This window comes from Balaenoptera borealis (assembly GCF_965194805.1).
Source record: "Balaenoptera borealis genome assembly, chromosome: 18".
Taxonomy (NCBI): Eukaryota; Metazoa; Chordata; class Mammalia; order Artiodactyla; family Balaenopteridae; genus Balaenoptera; species Balaenoptera borealis.
The window spans coordinates 2,264,204-2,287,339 of record NC_138877.1 but is presented as its reverse complement, the minus strand read 5'-3'; the positions used below and the strand labels follow the sequence as shown (position 1 = coordinate 2,287,339).

General features: G+C 42.9%; 1 protein-coding gene and 1 long non-coding RNA gene across 2 annotated transcripts; one reads left to right on the top strand and one right to left on the bottom strand.

Moving 5' to 3' along the window:
• Positions 1-108: 108 nt before the first annotated feature.
• SAP18 (Sin3A associated protein 18) lies at positions 109-6,512 on the bottom strand. Its single transcript, XM_082365000.1, has 4 exons — positions 6,361-6,512; positions 6,121-6,230; positions 2,147-2,269; positions 109-1,885 (listed from the first exon to the last, which is right to left on the bottom strand). The coding sequence occupies exons 1-4, from the start codon at positions 6,481-6,483 to the stop codon at positions 1,729-1,731; spliced, it is 513 nt and encodes a 170-aa protein (XP_082221126.1). The 5' UTR covers positions 6,484-6,512; the 3' UTR covers positions 109-1,728.
• Positions 6,513-6,579: 67 nt separating this feature from the next.
• Positions 6,580-22,493, top strand: LOC309615412. Its single transcript, XR_014236797.1, has 4 exons — positions 6,580-6,715; positions 7,292-7,515; positions 20,919-21,167; positions 21,413-22,493. It is a non-coding gene; the product is annotated as an uncharacterized lncRNA (long non-coding RNA).
• The last annotated feature ends 643 nt before the right edge of the window (positions 22,494-23,136 follow it).

The following is a 23,136-nucleotide window of genomic DNA, read 5'->3' as shown; positions in this document are numbered from 1 at the left end:
GTGGTGGTGATCAATTTGTAGTGCATACAAATAATGAATTATGTGGTATACCTGAGACTAATATATTGTTATGTACCAATTTTACCTAAAAAAAAAAAAAAATCCACGTTGGAACCAAGCAAATAAACCGCTTTATTTTCAACTCGCCTGGAATTACAGGCGAAGCCCCCATTGTAGGAGTTCACACCGTTGTGAAAAGTTGGCTTTCAGAGTCCTTTAATGAGTTCCTGCCTTCTTGATCTGCATAGTACGTATCTTCTCCATAAACAGGAAGGTAATCATGGCTTCTCTTCTCCGAAAATTAGGTTTAAGTTAATTGTGTGACTTAAGAAGCTCAAGCCTATCTAATGTGAATGAATAAAGAATCTAAGCGTTTGGGCAAACTTCAGCGGAGAAGAGGCCCTAGATCTGGGTTCCAGGCTTGCATCTGTCACCTGTTGACTGCACCAGGGACCCCAATCCTATAATCATTAGATTTAAAAGGCTGCTTTTGTATGTACAAGATCAAATTACTGCAATTTTACTTTGCTAGTACATTTTTTCAAATTTTGGAATACATATTTTCAAAATTTTCTACTGCAGTAGACGAAAGGTAATTGGCCTTATCACATACTGCACACTGTTTATAAACTTCAAAATGAGACTGTAACAGTGCCGTGGTAGAGATGGCACCCGTTCTGACTGAACTCTACTTTATAGCTAACTTTGTTTCTTACATGTCAGGCACTATTCTAAGCCCTTTGCAAACATTTAATTAGTCTTCACAATCCTATGGGCTGTTACCTCCATTTTACAAATTTTAAACAAACAAAAAAAACAGGTTCAAGTAACTTGTCCAAGGTTGCTGTTAGTGTGACCAGGATTTAAATGTTCAGCCCAACTGGTTTAAACCACTGTGCATATCGCCTCTCAAATCAGACACGAGTCAGCCCCAGCACTGAACAGAGCGCGTGAACATCCCCTGCTTGACCTCATCCCTGACCTTCTCCCTTGATCTTAAGATTCTTCTTTCATTCCTCCCTGTATTTTCAGATCTTCAAGGTAAACCTTCCCATCCTCATCCTAAGTTCTAACCCTTGTTCCTCTATACTACTTCCTGCCCTCAGAATGCCCCATTCTCACCATTTTTAAAACATAAAAAGGCCTCACTGTGGCACCCATTCTCCTTTTCTCTAACTTGTCATCACACCTTGATTCAGGCAGGCCGCTCCCTTCAAACAGACAGCTTCTTCAGCTTGCCTCAGCTCAGACTGTTCCAAAACGCCTCAGCTGCCCCTCCCACCTTCCCAAAGGTCTTCTTCCCAACTCCATACACCCTTCTGGGCGACAAACTCCTGCTCTATTTAATACAATCTCATGGCTTTCTTGTTCTGCCCCATTTGGGCTTAAACATACCAACTCCACTACTTAGCATAAACCCCAAATACTAAATTAAACCCTGAACCCATGCCCCGTTGACTTTCACACTCAAAGTGACTGCAACATATATTTAACAATACAGTTTTACATATAATGCTAAGAGCACTTTTCATATTTTACAGAAGAATGTGAAACATGGACCTTCTATTAATATTCATACCACAGCAAAGCCAAATCTAACTCCTAAATAGATGCATTACAATTTGTTTAGCGTTTAAAGGCTTAATGGCAATAAGGGGAGGAGGAAAAAGCAAAAGTTTATTTTACATAACTGAATGGAAAATAAATTCAAGAAATAGTAAATAAAATTCAGTATGGCCTCATGCGCCCTGAAGGAGGTGGTGCCCGATTTGGAGGAGTGATTGCTATGTCCAGATAGTCTCCGATTTGGAACTTCTGCGACTGCAGCGTCATGGAGTCGTCAGTCCCCTTTCTCCCAGACATGGTGCTGCCAATCTCCTTTACTCTGCAGGGAAGGAGACCAACTGTTAAAGGGTGGCTGGTCAATGCCAGTGTGTGCTACAAAGTGACCGTGGGGCCGGACTTGCTCCATTATCTTACAGCACAGTTAAAATGTAAGTACTACATTAATCTAAACCAGATATTAAGATGTATAAATCTGTAGTTCCCCCTCCACTAAAGAGATTCGTTGAAGGGATTATCCCTATCAGTTAAAACATACTGAAATCAAAGAGATTATAGGAATTAAGAATGAAAAGTTACCTACCGATAGCCAGGCCTTTTAAGATCTGTAAAAACAATTGCAAAATTGAAGTGTGTGCCCTTCTTTCTGGCTTCTGGGTAGACTTCTTTTACTAAACTAGTCAGTTCTTTCAAGGTTGCATCCATCCTGAATTTTTTTTTTAGAAAAAAAGACATTACATTTGATTAATCAGCAATGATGTAACCAAGGATCCTGACACACAGTGAGTTAATTACATGTGTCTCAATTGCAACTTTACAATTTTTAGAAACTGTCAGGGTCTTACAACTGAGTTAATTTTAAAGCACCTACTAATACTATTTGCCCCCAAATATTCCCCTTACCAGCCTCAGTGTTTGAAATTTTCATGAATTAAGGTCAGACTGGTAATATGCTAAAAGGGACTTCAGAATTACATATGCTACTTTTTGTTGCTATGTAACATCTCACTGGCCTAGTGATTTACCCACTTAAGGATAACTAGTCCAAATTAATCCAAATTCTTAAAATAATTGTTTTGCATTATTTCAAAGACATACTTTTCTACATTTTAGCATCTCCTTTCTAAGATTAAATGTTCTGATGAGTTTTACAATAGATGGACTCCTAAAGCCAATGAAACCTATGGAATTTTCAAGACTAAGCATAGGCTCCTTTCACAATATATATTCTTGCCCTGCCAACTTCTATTTGAACTCAGAATTTAATATAGTCCCTTGAGCTAATATGGCACAATCTGGAAAAACCTTTTAAAATATAAGCATCTTGTATTATAAGCAACAGTCTAAGTTTCTGAATTGTTTTCTTCCCTGACAACTGGGAACATGAAACGGAGGACTTGGAACTTGAAGCAACGCGGCCTGCAGAGTGCTATACGATGACCGTGGATACAAGGCACCTGTAAAGACGTGAACTCCAACGGACAGCATCGAGCAGGGAATCAAACACCCAAGACATCATCTAGTTTTAACTCTGCACCCTATTTACACCATCTCTACCACATCATCCTCAAGTAGAACCATGGCTTCAACTGCAGTGAGAACAAAAACATCCATGATGACCACATCAACTTCTGTTCTCTCCTGCTGCTGAGTCCTCCTCAATATGCCCATAACAGAACTCAACAGTGTCCCCCGCAAAACATGCCCTTCCTCTCATATTACCCTCAAAACTACCATCACCCACTTAGATGCCCAGGTCACAAACCTAAGCACTGTTCAGTTCTTCCCATCTCTATCTATCCTGTTGTTTCTACCTCCTAAAGAAGATCAAACTGCACTTCCCTGGCGGTCCAGTGGTTAAGACTCCACGCTTCCACTGCAGTAGATGCAGGGTCAATCCCTGGTCGGGAACCTAAGATCCCACATGCCACGTGGCACAGCCAAAAAAAAGATCAAATCTATTTTTTTCTCTATCTCCACCATCACAGCTTTATTTCAACCTCTCATTATTCAAATCTCTGTATGTTGCTTCCAACTCATCTCAACTTTTTTTACCTGACATTCTAATGATGTTTATTCTGTGTCAATTATTCTCTGGTGTGTACAGTGTATACTTATGATATGTACCAGAAAGGACTCTTTCTTCCTCTCCAGCAACATTTCCCACATACTGTCATCTTGCTCATAATGAACGTGGGGAATTCGGTTCACACCTTTCGTCAGTCCTTAGTGTGAGTCCTCCACAAGCTTCCCACCTGCTGAGGACTATCCCCAGACCAACAGCTGGAGTGCCAAGTGTTGCTTTCTGACTAGCAGTCTAAAGGGTGAGTACACAGGTGACAAATGCTAGAGCGCTCTAGGGGTTGAAGTCTTTGCTAGGTGACTGTGAGGGTCAGTTTCATGTGTCAATTTTGAGAAGCTACAGCCCCTAGTTATTCAAACACTAAGGTAGGTGTTGTGTAAGGTGTTCTTTAGATGGGATTAAAGTCTATAATCAGTTGACTTTAAGGCTGATTATCCTAGATAATCTGAGTAAACCTCTTTCAATCAATGAGTGAGCCTCATGCAATCAATTGAAAAGGCCTTCAGAGCAGAGCTATGACTTCCCTGAAGAAATTCAGCAGCTTATGCTGGAGAGTTCCAGCCTGCCCTTCATCATAACCTGCACCACAGGTTATGCACCACAGACTAGGGACTTGGGTACCTAAGCAGTCCCCACAGCTGTGTGAAACAATTCTTTGCTATAAATCTCTCTACATCTCCTATTGGTCTGTTTTCTGATTGAACCCTGTTACAGTGATCTACATAATTCTCCTCCAATAACCTGTTCAGTGACCACCCAAGCACAGGACGCATCTCTCCTGTGGTGCGTGGGTGTTCCCGCAGCGCCACACGGTGCCCTGGACCTCAGCAAACTCAACCAGCCTCTGCCGGGCTCCTCTGGACCTCACTCCTCTTCCCTGACTTGTCTTGAGGCCTCCTACTTTGGCCCCTCGGTCTACTTCTACAAGCTGAGAATTCCCAATCTTCCCTCGTTACTGCTTCTGGGAGTGGCAGCTAGGGCTCTGTGCTACCCCTCACCAACCACCCTGTCTTTGGCCACCATTTTGAGGTATAACATAAGGTTGTCTTTCCTAGTTTGGTTGCAGTTTATGGACAGGACAGTTTAGGAAGGGAAATTTTTGTAATTTCTTTCTTGATTGAGAGAGCCTGTGGAACAATCCCACCCTGCCATCTCCACCCTAAAGTCTTAATTAGCATTTATTTCATCTGCTGTCTCTCTGAGATTGTGTTTACTCTAGAGGGGCAGTACCCCCTTTATACTCTCTGGGTCTAAGCAAAGCACCTGGCAAATAGGAACTTCTAATTTGTTGGAGTAAATATAAACTTTAACATCTGAACAGAGGTGTTCATCAATCTATTGATAATAGTTCTTCCCTATAAGTTAAATCAACCTTCCTGAACTTTTATCCTGGAATAATATTGAACTACAATCATACTACATAAATTTCGCTGAAAGGTGGAAACAACCCCTGAAGTGTTCATCAACAGACAAGTGGACAGACAAAATGTAGCACATCCTTCCAATGAAATATTATTCAACCCTAAGAAAGAATGACTTTTTGTTATATACTAAACCATGATGAACCTTGTAAACATAAGTGAAATAAGCCAGACACAACAGGACAAATCCGATATGAGAGCACTTATATGAAATACTTAGAATAGGCAAATTCATATAGACATAGAGGATTGTCTACCAGGGACTGGGGTAAAGCAGGAATTCCCATTGTTACTGCTTACTGGGTACAGAATTTCTGTTGGGGGGAATTTAAAAGTTTTGAAAATAGTGGTAATGGTTGCACAATGTGAATATATTTAATGCCATCAAATTGTACCCATAAACAAAATGGCAAACATCACATATATTTTACCATACTAGATGTATTTTTAAAAATTATACACCTTTTACTGCTACTAAAAAGCCACGATAATGTCCAACCAAGGAGCTGCATGCAGCTTGCTGTATGTGATGCTCCTAGTCAGACGCGGGGTAGGAAAGGTACACTTGAGGGGGAAACGCTCAGGGGCAGGTCTTCAGGAAACACACATCAAAAGCTTCTCCATTAAGCACCACAACAAAAACCACGCGGTTCTGTTTTTTTCCATGTTACGACACCTAAGGCTTAGTATTATGTGCAGACGCTCTACGAGGACGACAAATATCACCCAACAGCACCACTCCCCCTCCCCATGTTATTCTAGCACCACAAACTCGACCAAGTTTAGGGGCGGCTACCGCACTGAACGACCTACGTGTCACTTTCGTACCAAGCAGCCACGACAGTGACAGCAACATTGGCTCAATTCTTTACAACCCAAAAGTTTCAACCTCAGACGTAAAAGCGCCACAAGATAAGCAAATACCCATTTCTCCAACAGCTGAGACCCCGACTTCCCGCGAGTTGCGCCCAGAGGCCCCGAGCGCTGGAGGAACTGAAAACGCGGCAGGCGGGCCCCCAGCGACCCCCGCCCCGACGCCAGGCCCTGACTCACCAGGTGTAGATCTGCAGCTCGCTGGACGGCACGTTTCCGCGGGAGAACTCGTCCATGCGGTGGTGGCGGCCGTTGTTGGTGGTGAAGACGCGCAGCAACAGCGGGCAGGTCTGGGGGCGGGAGAGGCGAGAGTCAGGCGGCGGCGAGCGCGGCCCCTTCCTTCCTCTCCACCCCCGCACGGCCGCCCCCTCCCGGCCGCCCCTCCGCCCCGGGGCCCCCTCTACCTCTCCAGACCCGCACCTTCTCCCGATCGATGGGCTTCTCGGGCTCCTTCTTAATCTCCTCCTGAGTAACGCGCGACTCCACCGCCATCTTCCTCCTGCGGCCCTCCTCGCCCTGACCTCCGACCCCCACAGCGAGCATAGGAACCAAGACTCTCGCGAGAAGACGCTCGAGAATTTATAGACAACCGGCTTGGGGGCGGGGCGTCTCTCGGCGCAGGCGCACTAGGCGGTGCGGGGGGGGGGGCCCGGCGGGCGCGCCTGCGCGCTGCGTCCTGGGAAAGGGCGGGCGCCGGCGTCGCGGGCGAGACGCTGAGGGGCGGGCTCGCGCGCGGAGGGGCTGCTTGAGGGAGGCGGACGACGGGTTACGGAAGGTAAGGGTGAGGGCGCGCTCGGAATAACCGTGGGCTGCCTTCACGGCCAAGGGGTGGGTTGCGTGGTACTACAAGCCCTAACGGGGGAAGGCTGGCAAATCTGACTAAAGTGAAAAAAAAAGAAAAAAAAACTTCTCAGAGAAAGAAGCGGCAGGCCCGGAGGAGACGCCCGACAGGCGTGTGGTGGCTGGAAAGCTAGTGTCCGGGAGGCCCAAGGACTCCTGGAGAAAAGCACAGACATCCCGGTGGGAAGTGGGCAGAAGAGTTGGGCAAGTGCTTTAAAACAGAGGAAGCCAGGTGGCCGGTCAACGCAGAAGGCGTTCGGGCGCAGTGCTAACCCGGGGACGCGTTAAAACCACAGGGACCGGCTTAGGCTGGTTGTATTCTAGACACACCGCACCCGCTGGCTTGGCGGAAATGAGACGCTCTGACCGCCGTGGGTGGACCGCGGGGATCCTCTGACGCTGGCGGCGGCGTAGGCCGTGCGCCCACTCTGGGCGGTTGAGGGTTGTGAAGCAGAGGTGAAGGTGCGTGTACTTCCGATCTAACAATTCCGCTCTGTGGTATTTACCCTAGAGAAAACCTGGCTCAAGGACACCCGGAGACGCTACAGGAATATTCCTGGCTGTGTCGTTAATAAGGACGAACTCTGGAAACCCCTGCAAGTGTCCGAGGCGACGATACTTCAGTGAATTGTGGTAGACCGTGCAGCAGCACAACCACCCAACAGCAGTGGGTGGCATACGCAACCAGGATGAACAGACGGTTGAGGTGGCAAAGAAGTTCATGCGTTTTTTCCGGTAAGCTGTCTCTAGCAGTGCCTGGTTGTCTTTCACTTCATTGGAAACAGTTTTGTTAGATTGTATGTGACAGCTGTCATATCAGCATGCATTTAAAAAAAGACTTACAAAAATTGGTGAATTTTTGTGTAGCCATCTTAATGTTGAAGGTGGAAGGAAAAAAGGCAATATTTTCGGCATGTTATGCTTTATTATTTCAAGAAAGGTAAAAATGTAGCTGAAACGCACAAAAAGATTTGTGCAGCATATGCAGACGGTGCTGTGACGGATCAAACGTGTCAAAAGTGGTTTGCAGGGCTTCCCTGGTGGCGCAGTGGTGAAGAATCCACCTGCCAATGCAGGGAACACGGGTTCGAGCCCTGGTCCGGGAAGATCCCACATGCTGCAAAGCAACTAAGCTCGTGCGCCACAACTACTGAGCCTGCGCTCTAGAGCCCGTGTGCCACAACTACTGAAGCCCGCGCACCTAGAGCCTGTGCTCCGCAACAAGAGAAGCCACCGCAATGAGAAGCCTGCGCACCACAATGAAGAGTAGCCCCCGCTCGCCGCAACTAGAGAAAGCCCGTGTGCAGAAATGAAGACCCAACGCAGCCAAAAATAAATAAATAAAAATAAATAAATCTATTAAAAAAAAAAGAAAGAAAGAAAACTTACCAAAAAAAAAAAAAGTGGTTTGCAAAATTCGTCGCTTGGGTTAGACCAGTTGAAGTTGATAGCAGTCAAATCGAGACATTAATGGAGGACAATCAATGTTATACCATGCGGGAGATAGACAGCATACTCAAAATATCCAGATCAAGCGTTGAAAATCCTTTGCACCAGCTGGGTTATGCGAATCGTTTTGATGTCTGGGTTCCACGTAAGTTAAGCGAAAGACACATTCTTGACCATATTTCCGCATGCGATTCTCTACTTAAAGATAACGAAAACATTCTGTTTTTAAAACAAATTGTGACGGGCGGTGAAAAGCGGATACTGTACAATAATGTGGAATGGAAGAGATCGTGGGGCAAGCGAAATGAACCACCACCAACCACACCAAAGGCCAGTCTTCATCCAGAGAAGGTGATGTCGCGTATATGGTGGGATTGGAAGGGAGTCCTCTACTGTGAGCTCCTTCCAGAAAAACCAAACAATTTCAACAACTACTGCTCCCAATTAGACCAACTGAAAGGAGCACTCGAAGAAAAATGTCTGGAATTAGTCAACAAAAAATGCATAATCTTCCATCAGCATAATGCAAGGCTTCATGTATCTTTGATGACCAGGCAAAAACTGTTACAGCTTGGCTGGGAAGTTCTGATTCATCCGCCGTTTTCACCAGACATTGATTGCACCTTCGGATTTCCATTTATTTCGGTCTTTACAAAATTCTCTTAATGGAAAAAATTTCAATTCCCTGGAAGGCTGTGAAAGGCACCCGGAAAAGTTCTTTGCTCAAAAAGATAAAAAGTTTTGGGAAGATGGAATTATGAAGTTGCCTGAAAAATGGCAGAAGGTAGTGGAACAAAAGGGTGAATAGGTTGCTCAATAAAGTTCTTGGTGAAAATGAGAAATGCGTCTTTTATTTTTGCTTAAAAACTGAAGGAATTTTTTGGCCAACCAGTAGCTACATGAAACAGCATGAAATTCGCAAACATAGTTCTGGGTGTAAGAAGCCAAAGACAAAGGAATATTTACTGTGGGAATCCATTTCAACATCCAGAAGTAGGCAGTACTGAACTATGTTGTTCAGGATGCATTTCCAGGTGATGTAGTTATAAAGAGAAAAGCAATGAAGTAATTACTACAAAAGTCAGAATGGTAGTTACCTCTGAGCAAAGAAGGGGACTGTGACCAGGGAGGGTCAGAGGAGGTGCTTCTGGAGCGTTGAGAACATTCTGTTTTTTGACCTAGGTGGTGGTTACACAGTTGTTTGATTTTAAATTATTGTTTAAACAGTGCTTTTGTGTTGTGCATACTCTTCTCCATGAATGTTATTTCTTGCTCTTTTTAAAAAATAGCACCTTAAAGAAAAAACGAATGCCTATGAGTCAGTAAGGAAAAGACAATCCAATAGAAAAGTGGGAAAACACGTGATAGGCATTTCATAGGAGAGAAAACACAAATTACATGGAAACATGGAAAAGATGCCCAACCTTATGAATAATCATAATGCACATTTAAACCACAGTGAGATAACATTTCACTCTACTAGATTGGCGGGAATGTAAAAGTCTGATGACCAAGTGCTGGCAAGAATTTGGAGGAAAGGGAATTATTATGGGCTACTCTCATCCACTTTGGAAAAACCGGCATTACCTGGAAAGACTAGATATGCGCACCCCTTAAGACTCATGTATTGCACTCCTATTAGTATACCCTAGGGGAACTGCTACACATGAGCACCAGGCAACATGTTGAATAATGTTCTAAAATCTTTATTCATAATAACTAGAAACAATCTGAATATCAAGACTATTTATAAAGTGGAGTACCATGAAGACTTGAAAGTGAACAAATGAATCAACATGCTTTCTGAAAAGGTAGAATAAAAAAAGCAAGTCACAGAAAACACAATAAGATTCAATCTATGAAAAGTTCAAAAATAGGAATGTACCCCCCCCCAAAAAATACTATATGGGGAAGCAAACACAAGTGTTAAAACTATAACGAGAAGCAAGGGGATGAAAACACTAAATTCGGGACAGTGTTACCTCTGAGTAAGCTTCATGCAATTTATGAAGGGCATCCAGGGAGTTTCTAAGGCACTAGTAATGTACTCTTTCTCACTAAAAGGGGTGTGGTTTCTCATTCTTCACATTGTAGCTATACATTTTAGATTGTCTTTTATGCATGTGATTTACATCACTAAAAAAAAAATTTTTTTAAGATGCTTAGGGGTGGGACCTTGCATGCAGTCAACTTTTTAAACGATGATACTTAAATTTCCTCCCCAGTTCTGATTCCAATATTAAATCTTTTTCAAAACCACTGTAGTATAAAAATACAGACACATGAGGGCACTCTAGTCAATCAGTTAAAGGGAAAACATTGAAACTGGAAATGAAGAAGCTCACAACCTTTTATTGGTGATATTGGGGAGGTTTAGTTTCTTAGATATAAGCTCTCATTTTGAACCTTTCCAAATAATAAGCTCTCATCAAAACAGAATTTCCCAATACCTTGAGTCAGTGGAACTATAGTTTTATTATAGAACAGTTAAGGTAGCTTTTCAGGCATCCCTCAATCCACCCAACTTGGCCTTCTAGGTCCAGCTCTGAACATACGTTTTAATATTTAAGTGTATGCATCCGTTCTCTTTTTCTTCAGAATTTACTCAAATGAGTATTACACTTCCAGGTATATACTGAAAAGAACTGAAAGCAGGGACTGAAACAGCTATTTGAACACCAATGTTCATAGCAGCATTGTTCACAATAGTCAAAAAGTGTAAATAACTAAGTGTCAACAGATGAATGGATATAAATACTATGGAATATTATGCAGCCTCAAAAAGGAATGAAGTGGACTTCCCTGGTGGCACAGTGGTTAACAATCTGCCTGCCAATGCAGGGGACACAGGTTCGATCCCTGGTCCGGGAAGATCCCACATGCCTCGGAGCAACTAAGACTGTGTGCCACAACTACTGAGCCCGCATGCCACAACTACCGAAGCCCGTGTGCCTAGAGCCTGTGCTTTGCAACAAGAGAAGCCACTGCAGTGAGAAGCCTGCACACCAAAATGAAGAGTAGCCCCCATTCTCCGCAACTAGAGAAAGCCTGTGCGCAGCAACGAAGACCCAAGGCAGCAAAAAATAAATAAATAAATAAATAAAATTTTTTTAAAAAGGAAGGAAGTACTGGTACTTGCCACCATAGTGATGAACCTTGAAAACATTATGCCAAGTGAAATAATCCAGACACAAAGGAGCAAATATTGTATGATTCCACTTATATGAGGCACCTATAATTGGCAACTTCATAGGTACAAAAAGTAGAATAGAGGTTACCTGGGCCTGGCAGGAGATGGGACTGAGGAGTTATTATTTAGTGGGTACAGAGTTTCTGTTTGGGACAATGAAAATTTCTGGAAAAGGACAGTGGTGATGGTTGCACAACATTATGAATATACTTACTGTTACTGAATTGTACACCTAAAACTAGTTAAAATCATACATTTTATGTTATATATGTTTTACTGGAAAACTTTTTTAAAGAGTGAACATTTGAGGTATGTGAAAATAGGTCATCAAGCTTTCTTCACTTTTCCTTTTCTCCCTCTTTCTTTTAACATATTCCGGCATTTCGAATTGAGAGAAAGGTAAATTATCCTAATTAAAATCAGAAATATGTAATGTGAAGTTTTACAGAATACTCCTTAGTCAGTGACTATAGCTCCATGGCAATTTCTGATGCTGAGATTAAGGACAGCTTCTGGTGGCAGGAAAACAGGCATTCATGAATATGTACAAAACATGTTTCTGGAAAAGATTTAATAGAATATATTTTTTATAGATTTTTCTGACTCTTGATAAAAGTTGTGGATTGTAAATTTGAACCTCTCTGGGGACGTTATTAAACTTTTCAAATTTTTCCTTCATGTGCATCTGTGGGAGACCAGGTGTATGGCATTTATAAGCACAATATTTATTTATGGGTTTCTATTTCAGAAAAAGGTGTATGTAAGCACTCTCAGTAAAGCATCTGCTTGTTACTAAGAGTAGAAAAAAATATATGCATTTCCATAACCATTCCTACAAGAATTAAGCCTAGAGGCAGTATAATTATTACTTAGAAGATAGGTTGTTTTATATTACCCTAAAAAGTGTATTTTTTACAAATGAGCATACGTGCCTGCTTGGCATTAGCACTACAAGCAATGCTGCCATGAACCAGTCCTGATGTTCCTAAGTGGTCTTGCTGTGTCATCTCTAGTCATTCTTCGCATTACAGCTCGGGGTGGTTGGTAGCGGTTTTTTTGTTTTGTTTTGTTTTGTTTATTTATTTATTTATTTATTCATTTATTTATTTTTGGCTGCGTTGGGTCTTTGTTGCTGCGCGCAGGCTTTCTCTAGTTGCGGCGAGCGGGGGCTACTCTTCGTTGCAGTGTGCGGACTTCTCATTGCAGTGGCTTCTCTTGTTGCAGAGCATGGGCTCTAGGCGCACGGGCTTCAGCAGTTGTAGCTCGCAGGCTCTAGAGCGCAGGCTCAGTAGTTGTGGTGCACGGGCTTAGTTGCTCCGCGGCATGTGGGATCTTCCCGGACCAGGGCTCGAACCCATGTGCCCTGCATTGGCAGGCGGATTCTTAACCACTGCGCCACCAGGGAAGCCTCGGTAGCGTTTTTTAAAGGCTACTCCCACTACAACACACTCTGAGGTATGGGATTTGGGAGTCCATTTTTTAACCCCTTCCCTGGTTCTCAGAACTATCTCATTTACAGTACATTTTAAGCCAATGAAACAGAATGTGGGGTCACATTTGCTTTTCAGAGAGTTGAAATATCTCTCACTTTTTTAAGTGACCCCCTGTTTTAAGCATTTAAATGATTAGATTGAAAATTATTTTTTATAAAAATTTATTTATTTTATTTTATTTATTTCTGGCTGTGTTGGGTCTTCATTGCTGCACGTGGGTTTTCTCTAGTTGCGGCGAGCAGGGGCTGGCTACTCTTCATTGCGGTACATGGGCCTCTCATCGCGGTGGCTTCTCTTGTTGCGGAGCACAGGCTCTAGGCGTGCGGGCTTCAGTAGTTGTGGCTCACAGGCTCTAGAGCGCAGGCTCAGTAGTTGTGGCGCACAGGCTTAGTTGCTCCACGGCATGTGGGATCTTCCAGGACCAGGGCTCGAACCCTTGTTCCTGGCATTGGCAGGCGGATTCTTAACCACTGCGCCACCAGGGAAGCCCCCTGAAAGTGATTTTTAAACAGATAGCCTATTCTTCAAGAACCTGCAGAGTGTCAACAGTGTATTTACCAGAAGCAAGTTGTGGAAGGCAACTAAAAAGCTTAATTAATGGTTAAAAAGCTTAGGCTTTGAAGTTAGATAGATCTTAAGTTTAAACTTCAGCTCAGTTGCTAGCTGGTTAATCTTGAATCACTTAACTGCTCCAACTCAGATTCCTGATCCATATTAGGATAACAGAATACCAAATAACCTGTTATGAGGAATAAATGCATCTAAAATAGTTGGCATAGTGTCTGCTATATATACTAAGCACTCAACAAATGTGAGCCATTGTAATCACCATCATCATCTTGTAGATTCTGTTTCATTTTGCAGTGAGGCAAGGGGGACAAAATAAGAGGCTAATTTCCCGTCAACTCCCTCTATTGCCCAAGGGTAGCTGATTTCATGAAAACTTCATGAAAAAAATAGCATTGCTGCCATAATTACTTAATTATACATTTCTGCCAATTCACTACCATGCACATTCAAATAAAGATGTACTAATCTTGGGATTAAGACGGTCCAGTGGTTAAGATTTCACGCTTCCACTGCACAGGGCGTGTGATCTATCCCTGGTTGGGATCTTCATGCCTGGGAAGCGGCACAGCCAAGAAAAATAAAATTTTAAAAATATTTTTATTTTTTATTTTCATGTGGGAAATGGTGTTTTTTAAAAATATTTATTTATTCTTTTATTTATTTGGCTACGCTGAGTCTTAATTGAGGCATGCAGGATCTTTTAGTTGTGGCATGCGGGATCTAGTTCCCTGACCAGGAATCAAACCCGGGCCTCCTGCGTTGGGAGCGTGGAGTCTTAACCACTGGACCACCAGGGAAGTCCCAAAAAAATATTAAAAAAAAAAAAAAAGGTTACACGTGAAGAAAGATCTCCAGTAATTTATTTGTTAGTTCTTTGGGATTACGAAATGTATGTGAATAGATTTCTTTGTGGTATTGATGTCCACCATGGCCTGAATATTAAGACTCTGCTTTATGTATATGAGACAGTAAAATATGTGTTAAATGCTTAAAGACATTTTAAAGTGCTTAGATAAGTATCCCAGTATCATAGTCTCACCTTTTAGATTTATATGGCAGTAATAATAATAATATTTAATCATCACTGTATCAGTTATCTTTTTATTGCTGTGTAACAACCACCTGAAAACCTAGAAGCTAAAGTAACAACCATTTTATTTGGGCTGGTCTCAGCTAGGCAGTTCCAGTCTCGCCTGGTTTCCCTCATGTAATTGTGGTTATCTGAGAGCTCAGCTTGGAGGAAGGGGGTTAGGTGGTCTAAGGTACTTCACCTCCCTATCTAGCTGATGGCTATGGCTGTTGTCTGGGCCATGTGTCTTTCACATCATGGTCTCAGGGTTCCAGTAGAGTCAGACCAGAAGCTGCAAGGCATAGTAAGCACTTGGCTCACTAGCTACACAACTTCATTTTTGCCACATTCTGTTGGCCAAAGCAAGTCACAAAGCCATGCCAAGAATCAAGGAAGTGGAGAAATAGAGTTTACTTCCTGGTCGGTTATAGCTAAGACACACTACAAAAGGGCATGCACATAGGATGGAGGAATTTATGGCCATTTTTAACAATCTACATGCTAGGTACTTTACACATGTTTGCATGCATTATCTCATTTATTTTTCACAGCTGTCCTATGAGATGTGTATATTATTGAACCTATTTTACACATGAGAAAACTGAAACACAGAGATGTTATGTAAGTTAACATTTCTAATTTGGAAAATGTTTATTAAGAGTTCTTAATGACTAAAACTATGCTGGTAATAGAATGTTACATTTAAAGGAAGGATAAAATGTTATAAATAAAGTAATTCAATTATGTTTTTAAAATATATGCACACATACACACAAACATTCTGGGAGGAAATATTCAAAAATATTAACAAATTCTTCTGAGTTGGAAAGTAATGGATAATTGTGATTTCCATCTTTTTTTGTTTTCCACATTTTTTATGAGTATATATTTACTTTTAGAAATTAAAAGTAATGTTTAAAAAGTAAATCTCTATGAAAACTCACAAGAAGAAATAGATGATCTGAATGGACCTTTGTCTATTATAATGAATTGGATCAGTAACTAATAACCTTCTAAAACAGAAAGCACCAGGCCCACATGGGTTCACTGGTGAATTCTACCAAACACTTAAGGAAGAAAGTATATAAATTCTCTACAATCTCTTCCAGAAAATAGAAGAAGAGAGAACACTTCTTAACTCATTCTGTAAGGCCAGCATTACCCTAATACCCAAACCAGACAAAGACATTACAAGAAAGAAAAACAACAGACTAATATTTCTCATAAGCATAGATGCAAAAATCTTTAACAAATGTTAGCAAATCAAATCCAACAGTGTATAAAAAGTTATACAGTATGGCCAAGTGGGATTTATCCCAGATAGGCAAATCAGGGAGCATGATGCCTCCAGCTTCATTCTTCTTTCTCAAGATTGCTTGGCTCTTCAGGCTCTTTTGTGGTTCCATACAAATTTTAGGATTGTTTGTTCTATTTCTGTAAAAAATGCCATTGGAATTTTTATAGGGATTGCTTTTAATCTGTGGATTGCTTTGGGTAGTATGGATATTTTAACAATATTAATTCTTCTAATCCATGAGCATAGAATATTTTTCCATTTAGCTGTGTCTTCTTCAATTTCTTTTCTGAATGTCTTATAGTTTTCAGTATGTAGGTCTTTGACCTCCTTGGTTGAATTTATTCCTAGGTATTTTATTCTTTTTGATGCAATTGTAAATGAGATTGTTTTCTTAATTTCCTCAATGTCTTACAGCTTTCTTTCCAGCTTAAAGAAGTCCCTTTAACATTTCTTTTAAGGCTGGTTTAATGGTGATGAACTCCTTGAGCTTTTGCTTTCTGGAAAACTCTTTATCCTTCAATTCTGAATGATAACTTTGTCAGGTGGAGTATTCTTGGTTGCAAGTTTTTTCCCCTTTCAGCTCTTTGAATATATCATGACACTCCCTTCTGGCCTGAAAAGTTTTTTTCTGCTGAAAAATCTGCTGATAGTCTTATGGGGGTTCCCTTGTATGTAACAAGTTATTTTTCTCCTTCTATTTGCTGCTCTGATTGAGTTTCACTGCCTTGTCTTCATGTTCACTGATTCTTCCTACTGCTTCATCTTGTCTGCTGTTGAACCGTTAAGTGTATTTTTCAGTTATTATATTCTTCAGCTCTGTTACTTCTGTTTGGTACTTTCTTATATTTTCCATCTCTCTGTTGAAATTCTCACTGTGTTCATCTATTCTTCTCTTCAGTTCAGTAAGCATCTTTATGACCATTAGTTTTAATTTTTTATCAGGTAAATTACTTATCTCTGTTTCATTAAGTTTCCTTCTGAGATTTTATCTTATTTTTTCATTTGGAACATATTCCTCTGTTTCTTCATTTTGCTTGACTTTCTGTGTTGGTTTCTGTACAGTAGATAAAACAACTACCTCTCCCAGTCTTGAAGGAGTGGCCTCATGCTGGAGGTGAAATTTGTCGTTCAACCCTGCCCCAGCTCTTGGCTGTCTCTCAAATCTTGTGCTTGTCCAAACAGCTTATTATTTTTTTTATTCAAGCATAGTTGACTTACAATGTTGTGTAAATTAATTTCTGCTGTACAGCAAAGTGATTCAGTTATACGTATATATACATTCTTTTTCATATTCTTTTCTATTATGGTTTATCACAGGATATTGAATATAGTTTCCTGTGCTCTACAGTAGGACCTTGTTGTTTATCCATTTTATATATAATAGTTTGCATCTGCTAATCCCAAACTCCCAAACAATCCCTCCCCCCACACCCCTCCCCCTTGGCAACCACAAGTCTGTTCTCTATGTCTGTGTGTCTGTTTCTGTTTCGTAGATAAGTTCATTTGTGTCATTGTATGTGTCATACCACATATAAGTGATATCATATGGTATTTGTCTTTCTCTTTCTGACCTACTTCACCTAGTATGATAATCTCTAGGTCTATCCATGTTGCTGCAAATAGCATTATTTCATTCTTTTTTATGGCTGAGTAGTATTCCATTGTATGTATGTACTACATCTTCTTTATCCATTCGTCTGTCAATGGACGTTTAGGTTGTTTCCGTGTCTTGCCTTTTTTTTTTTTTTTTTTTTATAAATTTATTTATTTATTTATTTATTTATGGCTGTGTTGTGTCTTCGTTTCTGTGCGAGGGCTTTCTCTAGCTGCGGCGAGCGGGGGCCACTCTTCATCGCGGTGCGCGGGCCTCTCAGTATCTCGGCCTCTCTTGTTGCGGAGCACAGGCTCCAGACATGCAGGCTCAGTACTTGTGGCTCACGGGCCCAGTTGCTCCGCGGCATGTGGGATCTTCCCAGACCAGGGCTCGAACCCGTGTCCCCTGCATTGGCAGGCAGATTCTCAACCACTGCGCCACCAGGGAAGCCCCCCGTGTCTTGCCTATTGTAAATAGTGCTGCTATGAACCTTGCGGTGCATGTATCTTTTTGAATTACAGTTTTGTCCAGATATTTGTCCAGAAGTGGGATTGCTGGATCATATGGCAACTCTATTTTTAGCTTTTTGAAGAACCTCCATACTGTTCTCCATACTGTTTTCCACAGTGCCTACACCAATATACATTCCCACCAACAGTGCAGGAGTGTTCCCTTTTCTCCACAGCCTCTCCAGCATTTGTTATTTGTAGATTTTTCTTTAACTTATTTATTTATTTTTACTTTTGGCTGCATTGGGTCTTCATTGCTATGCGCAGGCTTTCTCTAGTTGCGGTGAGAGGGGACTGCTCTTTGTTGCAGTGCGCGGGCTTCTCATGGTGGCTTCTCTTGTTGCAGAGCATGGACTCTAGGCGCACAGGCTTCAGTAGTTGTGGCACATGGGCTCAGTAGTTGTGGCTCGCAGGCTCTAGAGCACAGGCTCAATAGTTGTGGTGCACAGGCTTAGTTGCTCTGCAGCATGTGGGATCTTCCCAGGCCAGGGCTTGAACCCGTGTCCCCTGCATTGGCAGGCGGATTCTTAGCCACTGTGCCACCAGGGAAGCCCCTGTAGATTTTTTAATGATGGCCATTCTGACCGGTGTGAGATGGCAACTCATTGTAGTTTTGATTTACATTTCTCTAATAATTAGCAATGTTGAGTACATTTTCATGTGCCTGTTGGCCATTTGTATGTCTTCTTTGGAGAAATGTCTATTTAGGTCTTCTGCCCATTGTTTTTTTTTTTTCTTTTTAAATGCCTGCCTAGAAAATACACAGGCAAAAACTAAGTAGATGAAGTTTTGTTTTTTTTTTTTTTAATGAAGCAGGGTTTTCTTTTCTTTTCTTTTTATTTATTTGTTTATTTATTTTTGGCTGCGTTGAGTCTTTGTTGCTGCACATGAGCTTTTTCTAGTTGTGGTGAGCAGGGCTACTCTTCCTTGCGGTGCACGGGCTTCTCATTGTGGTGGCTTCTCGTTGTGGAGCATGGACTCTAGGCGTGCAGGCTTCAGTAGTTGTGGCAAGTGGGCTCAGTAGTTGTGGCTCACAGGCTCTAGCACGCAGGCTCAGTAGTTGTGGCACATGGGCTTGGTTGCTCCACGGCATGTGGGATCTTCCCGGACCAGGGCTCGAACCCGTGTCCCCTGCATTGGCAGGAGGATTCTCAACCACTGTGCCACCAGAGAAGCCCTTCTGCCCATTTTTTGACTGGGTTGTTTGTTTTTGTTTTTGTTGTTGTTGTTGAATTGTATGAGCTGTTTGTGTATCTTGGAAATTAATACTTTGTCAGTCGCATCATTTGCAAATATTTTCTCCCAGTCTGTAGGTTGTCTTTTCATTTTGTTTATGGTTTCCTTTGCTGTACAAAAGCTTGTAAGTTTGATTAGGTCCCATTTTTGCTTTTATTTCTATTGGGTTGGCAGACTGACCTAAGAAAACATTGGTACAACTTATGTAAGAGAATGTTTTGCCTATGTTTTCTTCTAGGAGTTTTATGGTGTCATGTCTTATATTTAAGTCTTTAAGCTATGTTGAGTTTATTTTTGTATAGGGCGTGAGGGTGTGTTCTCAGTTCATTGATTTACATGCACCTCAAACAGCCTATGATATTTTTACTTGCTCCCAGTAAAAGGTGTGTGCCAAGACCTGTCAGTGTCCCAAAGGGGAGGGTCTCAGCACCTGGATTCAGGCTGACTGGAAGCCAGACCCTCAGGCAGCAGCTTTTAAAAGAATGCAATGTATACAGCCCTGTGGGACTGCAAGTGTGAGCCCCACTGGCCACCAGAGCCAGGCTATCTGGAGGTGTCCCCTGGGCAGCAGTTGCAAAAACTGGGGCTCCAGACAAGTGTATGAGCTCTTTTCTGGGAGATGCCAGTGAGCTAGAGAAAGGTAGAGGGAGCATGCCCAAATGATCCACAGCCCACGTTCATTTCGTTTTGTTTTGTTTTAATAGCGGTCACCCACTATTAAAGTGATATCTTATTATGGCTTAGATTTTCATTTACCTAGTGATGAGTGATGTTGAGCATGTTTTCATATGCTTCTTGGCCAGGTATCTGGGTTTTAAACTGTTATAGAGTGCTGAATTGTAGCTGTTTTCAGCCAATCCTTGTGTCTTTTGTTAAGACTACATAACAAAAATAGCTCACAAACAATCTAGAGACCAATGAGCTTTTTAAGGTGCCTCAGAAGTTGAGCCCATGTCACTTCAGTTGGGTTCTAACACTGTTGGGTTGGAGACCTTCAATGTGGCCCAAAGCATGTAGCAGTTCTAGTTCAATCACTGTTTAAGTAAGTGGATGAATACTCACTCAGAAGGATATAAAAGCCTCTTAAAAGAGAAGGAATGTCTTATTACATATAGAAAACTCTAGGCCTACATGGTTCCACTGCTGTATTCTTCCATCCATTTAAGGAAGAAATAAGACCAACTCTACACAAATGTTTCCAGAAAGTAGAACATTTCCCAACTCATATTATGAGGCTGGCATTGCTCTGATCCCAAAGCCAGACAAACGCTCTCTGCAGAGGGCCCTCAGACCTCCTTCCTAAAGCACACTCACTGACTGGTGCCAGTGGGAGCGTGACTGGTGAAGCCGGGCCTGGAGCTCAGTGCTGGAAAGGGGGTGGGGAGGTGGTAGAGGCTGGGGTGCCGTGGGAGTCCAGTCAGGACGAGCACCCTGAATGGAACTTTACAGAAGCGCAAGTGCTCTGGGTCCCGTGTGCGACGCGGCGGGAGGGACCTCCTTCAGAAGCAGCTCGCTCATGCTGTGCAGTGTCTTTTTCCTTCTTTAAAGTTTATTTTTGTGTCCCGTTGAGCGAAATGCACCTTCCCACTGTACGGAACAGAAGGAATAGTTACTCTCCTGTTTCATCAAATGAGAATTTTTCTGGCAGTTTTGCAGTGATTGACGTGGCTCAGCCATTCTCACACACTTCCTCCCCATTCTTTCTACGCCTGCTTTGTCCTGAGTCCTTAGGTCTCTGTGGTCCCCGAGGCCCATGCACTTGGCCTGCTCCCCTGGCCGTGGAAGACGCGGGGGCTCCTGCTGTCCCCCCAGCTCCGTCTGCCGCGCTGCCTGCCGGCTGGGGTGGAGGCCACGTGGGACCATCAGAGCCCTTTCCACCATCTTAGATCCTGACCTTCCCATGAAACCTGCCCAGGAGGAGGGGGTGACGCCAAGAAGAGGGAGAAAAGCTGGAACTGGAGTAAATGCTAGGACCTGCAGGTGAGCTTCGAGGAGAGCTGTGGGCTGGGACACGGCGGGGACAAGCCCGGAGGTGTGAGCGCCGGGTGCTTGGCCCTCCCGGCTCTTAGCAACTGGCGGTTAGGCACCCACAGGGCTGGGATTTCTGGCAAAGTTTTCTCCATTTTACTCATCTGTCAGGGCTCCGCACTTCTCATGAATGAGTGCATGGAAGGCTCACAAAAACCTTGCGAAGTAAGTACGACTCTTCTTCCTTTTTCTTTCAGGTGTGGAGACCCTGAGGCCCGGCTGGGAGCCCAAGGACGCAGGCAGGGTCCCAGCGAGGGCGGCTCAAGACGCCTTCCCTTGGCATCCTTGTCAGCGCAGCTCAGGAACTGCCCAAGAGCACACAAGGCGGGTCCAAACCCGGACCTAATGCAGGACGCAGCCCGCGGGGCACCCACAGGCCCTCCGCGAGGAGCGTGTGCCCCCCGGAAGGCTGTGCCGTGCTTGCCAGAACTGGAGAGGGTGCCTGGAGGCAGCTGCTTTCCTGCCTTTAGAAACGTGCTTGCACTTCCTGGAAAATATACATTATATATATATTTATATGTAAAAACATAAAGCTACACACATATTCAGATGTCTCCCTTGAAGCTGTGATGCCCGCACGCTCACATTCGCATCTTACACAGAGAGCACTTGGCTTGCGGGTAGAGCTGCCTGTGTGCCAAGTCGGCAGCTGTGGGTTGTCTTGCGCCTTAGCTTTCAGATCTGCCTGGCCCTGTGATGCAGCAGGCTCCCCTGGGCTTTGACGTCAGAAGAACTTGAGGTGCCCTGTCCCTCGCTCGGGTCCCCGCAGCCTGGAGCCTCAGCTCCTCCATCTCTGCTTACCTGATGCGAGATGCAGAGTGCCCGCAGCGGCTCGGCGCCAACGGACAGAAACTCCTTTAAGCAGCTCCCGGCCTTGGAGGACCCGACAGATCCACCTTTTTCCATTTTACACTCAATGTGCAAGTATACTGAACATGAATCGTATTCATTTATCACCCAAGTGAGAAAACATGGATCTTTTAAAAACCTACCAAATGTAAACTTTTCCTAAGACCTTATCTATACAAAGAAGTAACTACTAGTTGGACTGATCTTTCAAGACCTTTATGATTACTTAGTTCCTGAAATGTTTTATTTTTTATTAAAATAACATGTGTTGCACAAAATTCAGAAGAAAATATCAAAGTGAAAGAAGAAATTTTTTAAATTATCCATAACCCTGTCAGGTAGAGTGATAACAACTATGAATATTTTGGTGTTTTTCATTCATTTTGTGTGGATACACGTATATATAAATAAATACGTGCCAATGTGGAATGACGTGGTAACATTTATTTGATAATCTTTTTCTAAACATTTCATCAATATATACTAGAGAAAAATGCACAACCTCCTTTTATATGCAATACATGACAATCATCTTAACCTAGCATTAAATCCTCTTCTATAGCAGAGTGTTTGCTAACTGCAGATTTCCTCTGTGAACCCGCTCCCTCTCCGGGATTCCGGAATTGCCTGAGGTCAAACAACCTTCTGATAAGAATTTCAGTTCTTCAGTAAGACTCTTTTTTTTTTCTTTTTTTTTTTTTGGCCTTGCCACGCGGCTTGCAGGATCTTGGTTCCCCCACCAGGGATTGAACCTGTGCCCTCAGCACCTCGGCGGTGAAAGCACGGCCTCCTAACCACTGGACTGCCAGGGAATTCTCCAGTAGGACTCTTATTTCAAGGTCCTGCACACTCTCCCAGGTCATCTATGGAAACCCATGGGCCTTAGGACCACCTGTATCAGGACCCTGGGGCTCTTGATTAAAATGCAGATTCTTGAGTTCCCACCTCAGCCTTGCTGAATAAGAATGTCTGGGTTTGGGGCCCAGGAATATTCATTTTAAATAAGCCCATCAAGAAATTCTTATGAGCATTAAAGTCTGAGTGACCCTGGCCTCTGACCACTTTAATGTGA

Coding starts and splice junctions, on each gene's coding strand:
- SAP18 (XM_082365000.1), bottom strand. CDS start 6,483: ATGCTCGCTGTGGGGGTCGGAGGTCAGGGCGAGGAGGGCCGCAGGAGG. Junction 6,231..6,360: donor AGCCCATCGATCGGGAGAAG/GTGCGGGTCTGG, acceptor TCCCGCCCCCAG/ACCTGCCCGCTGTTGCTGCG. Junction 2,270..6,120: donor GAGCTGCAGATCTACACCTG/GTGAGTCAGGGC, acceptor AAAAAAATTCAG/GATGGATGCAACCTTGAAAG.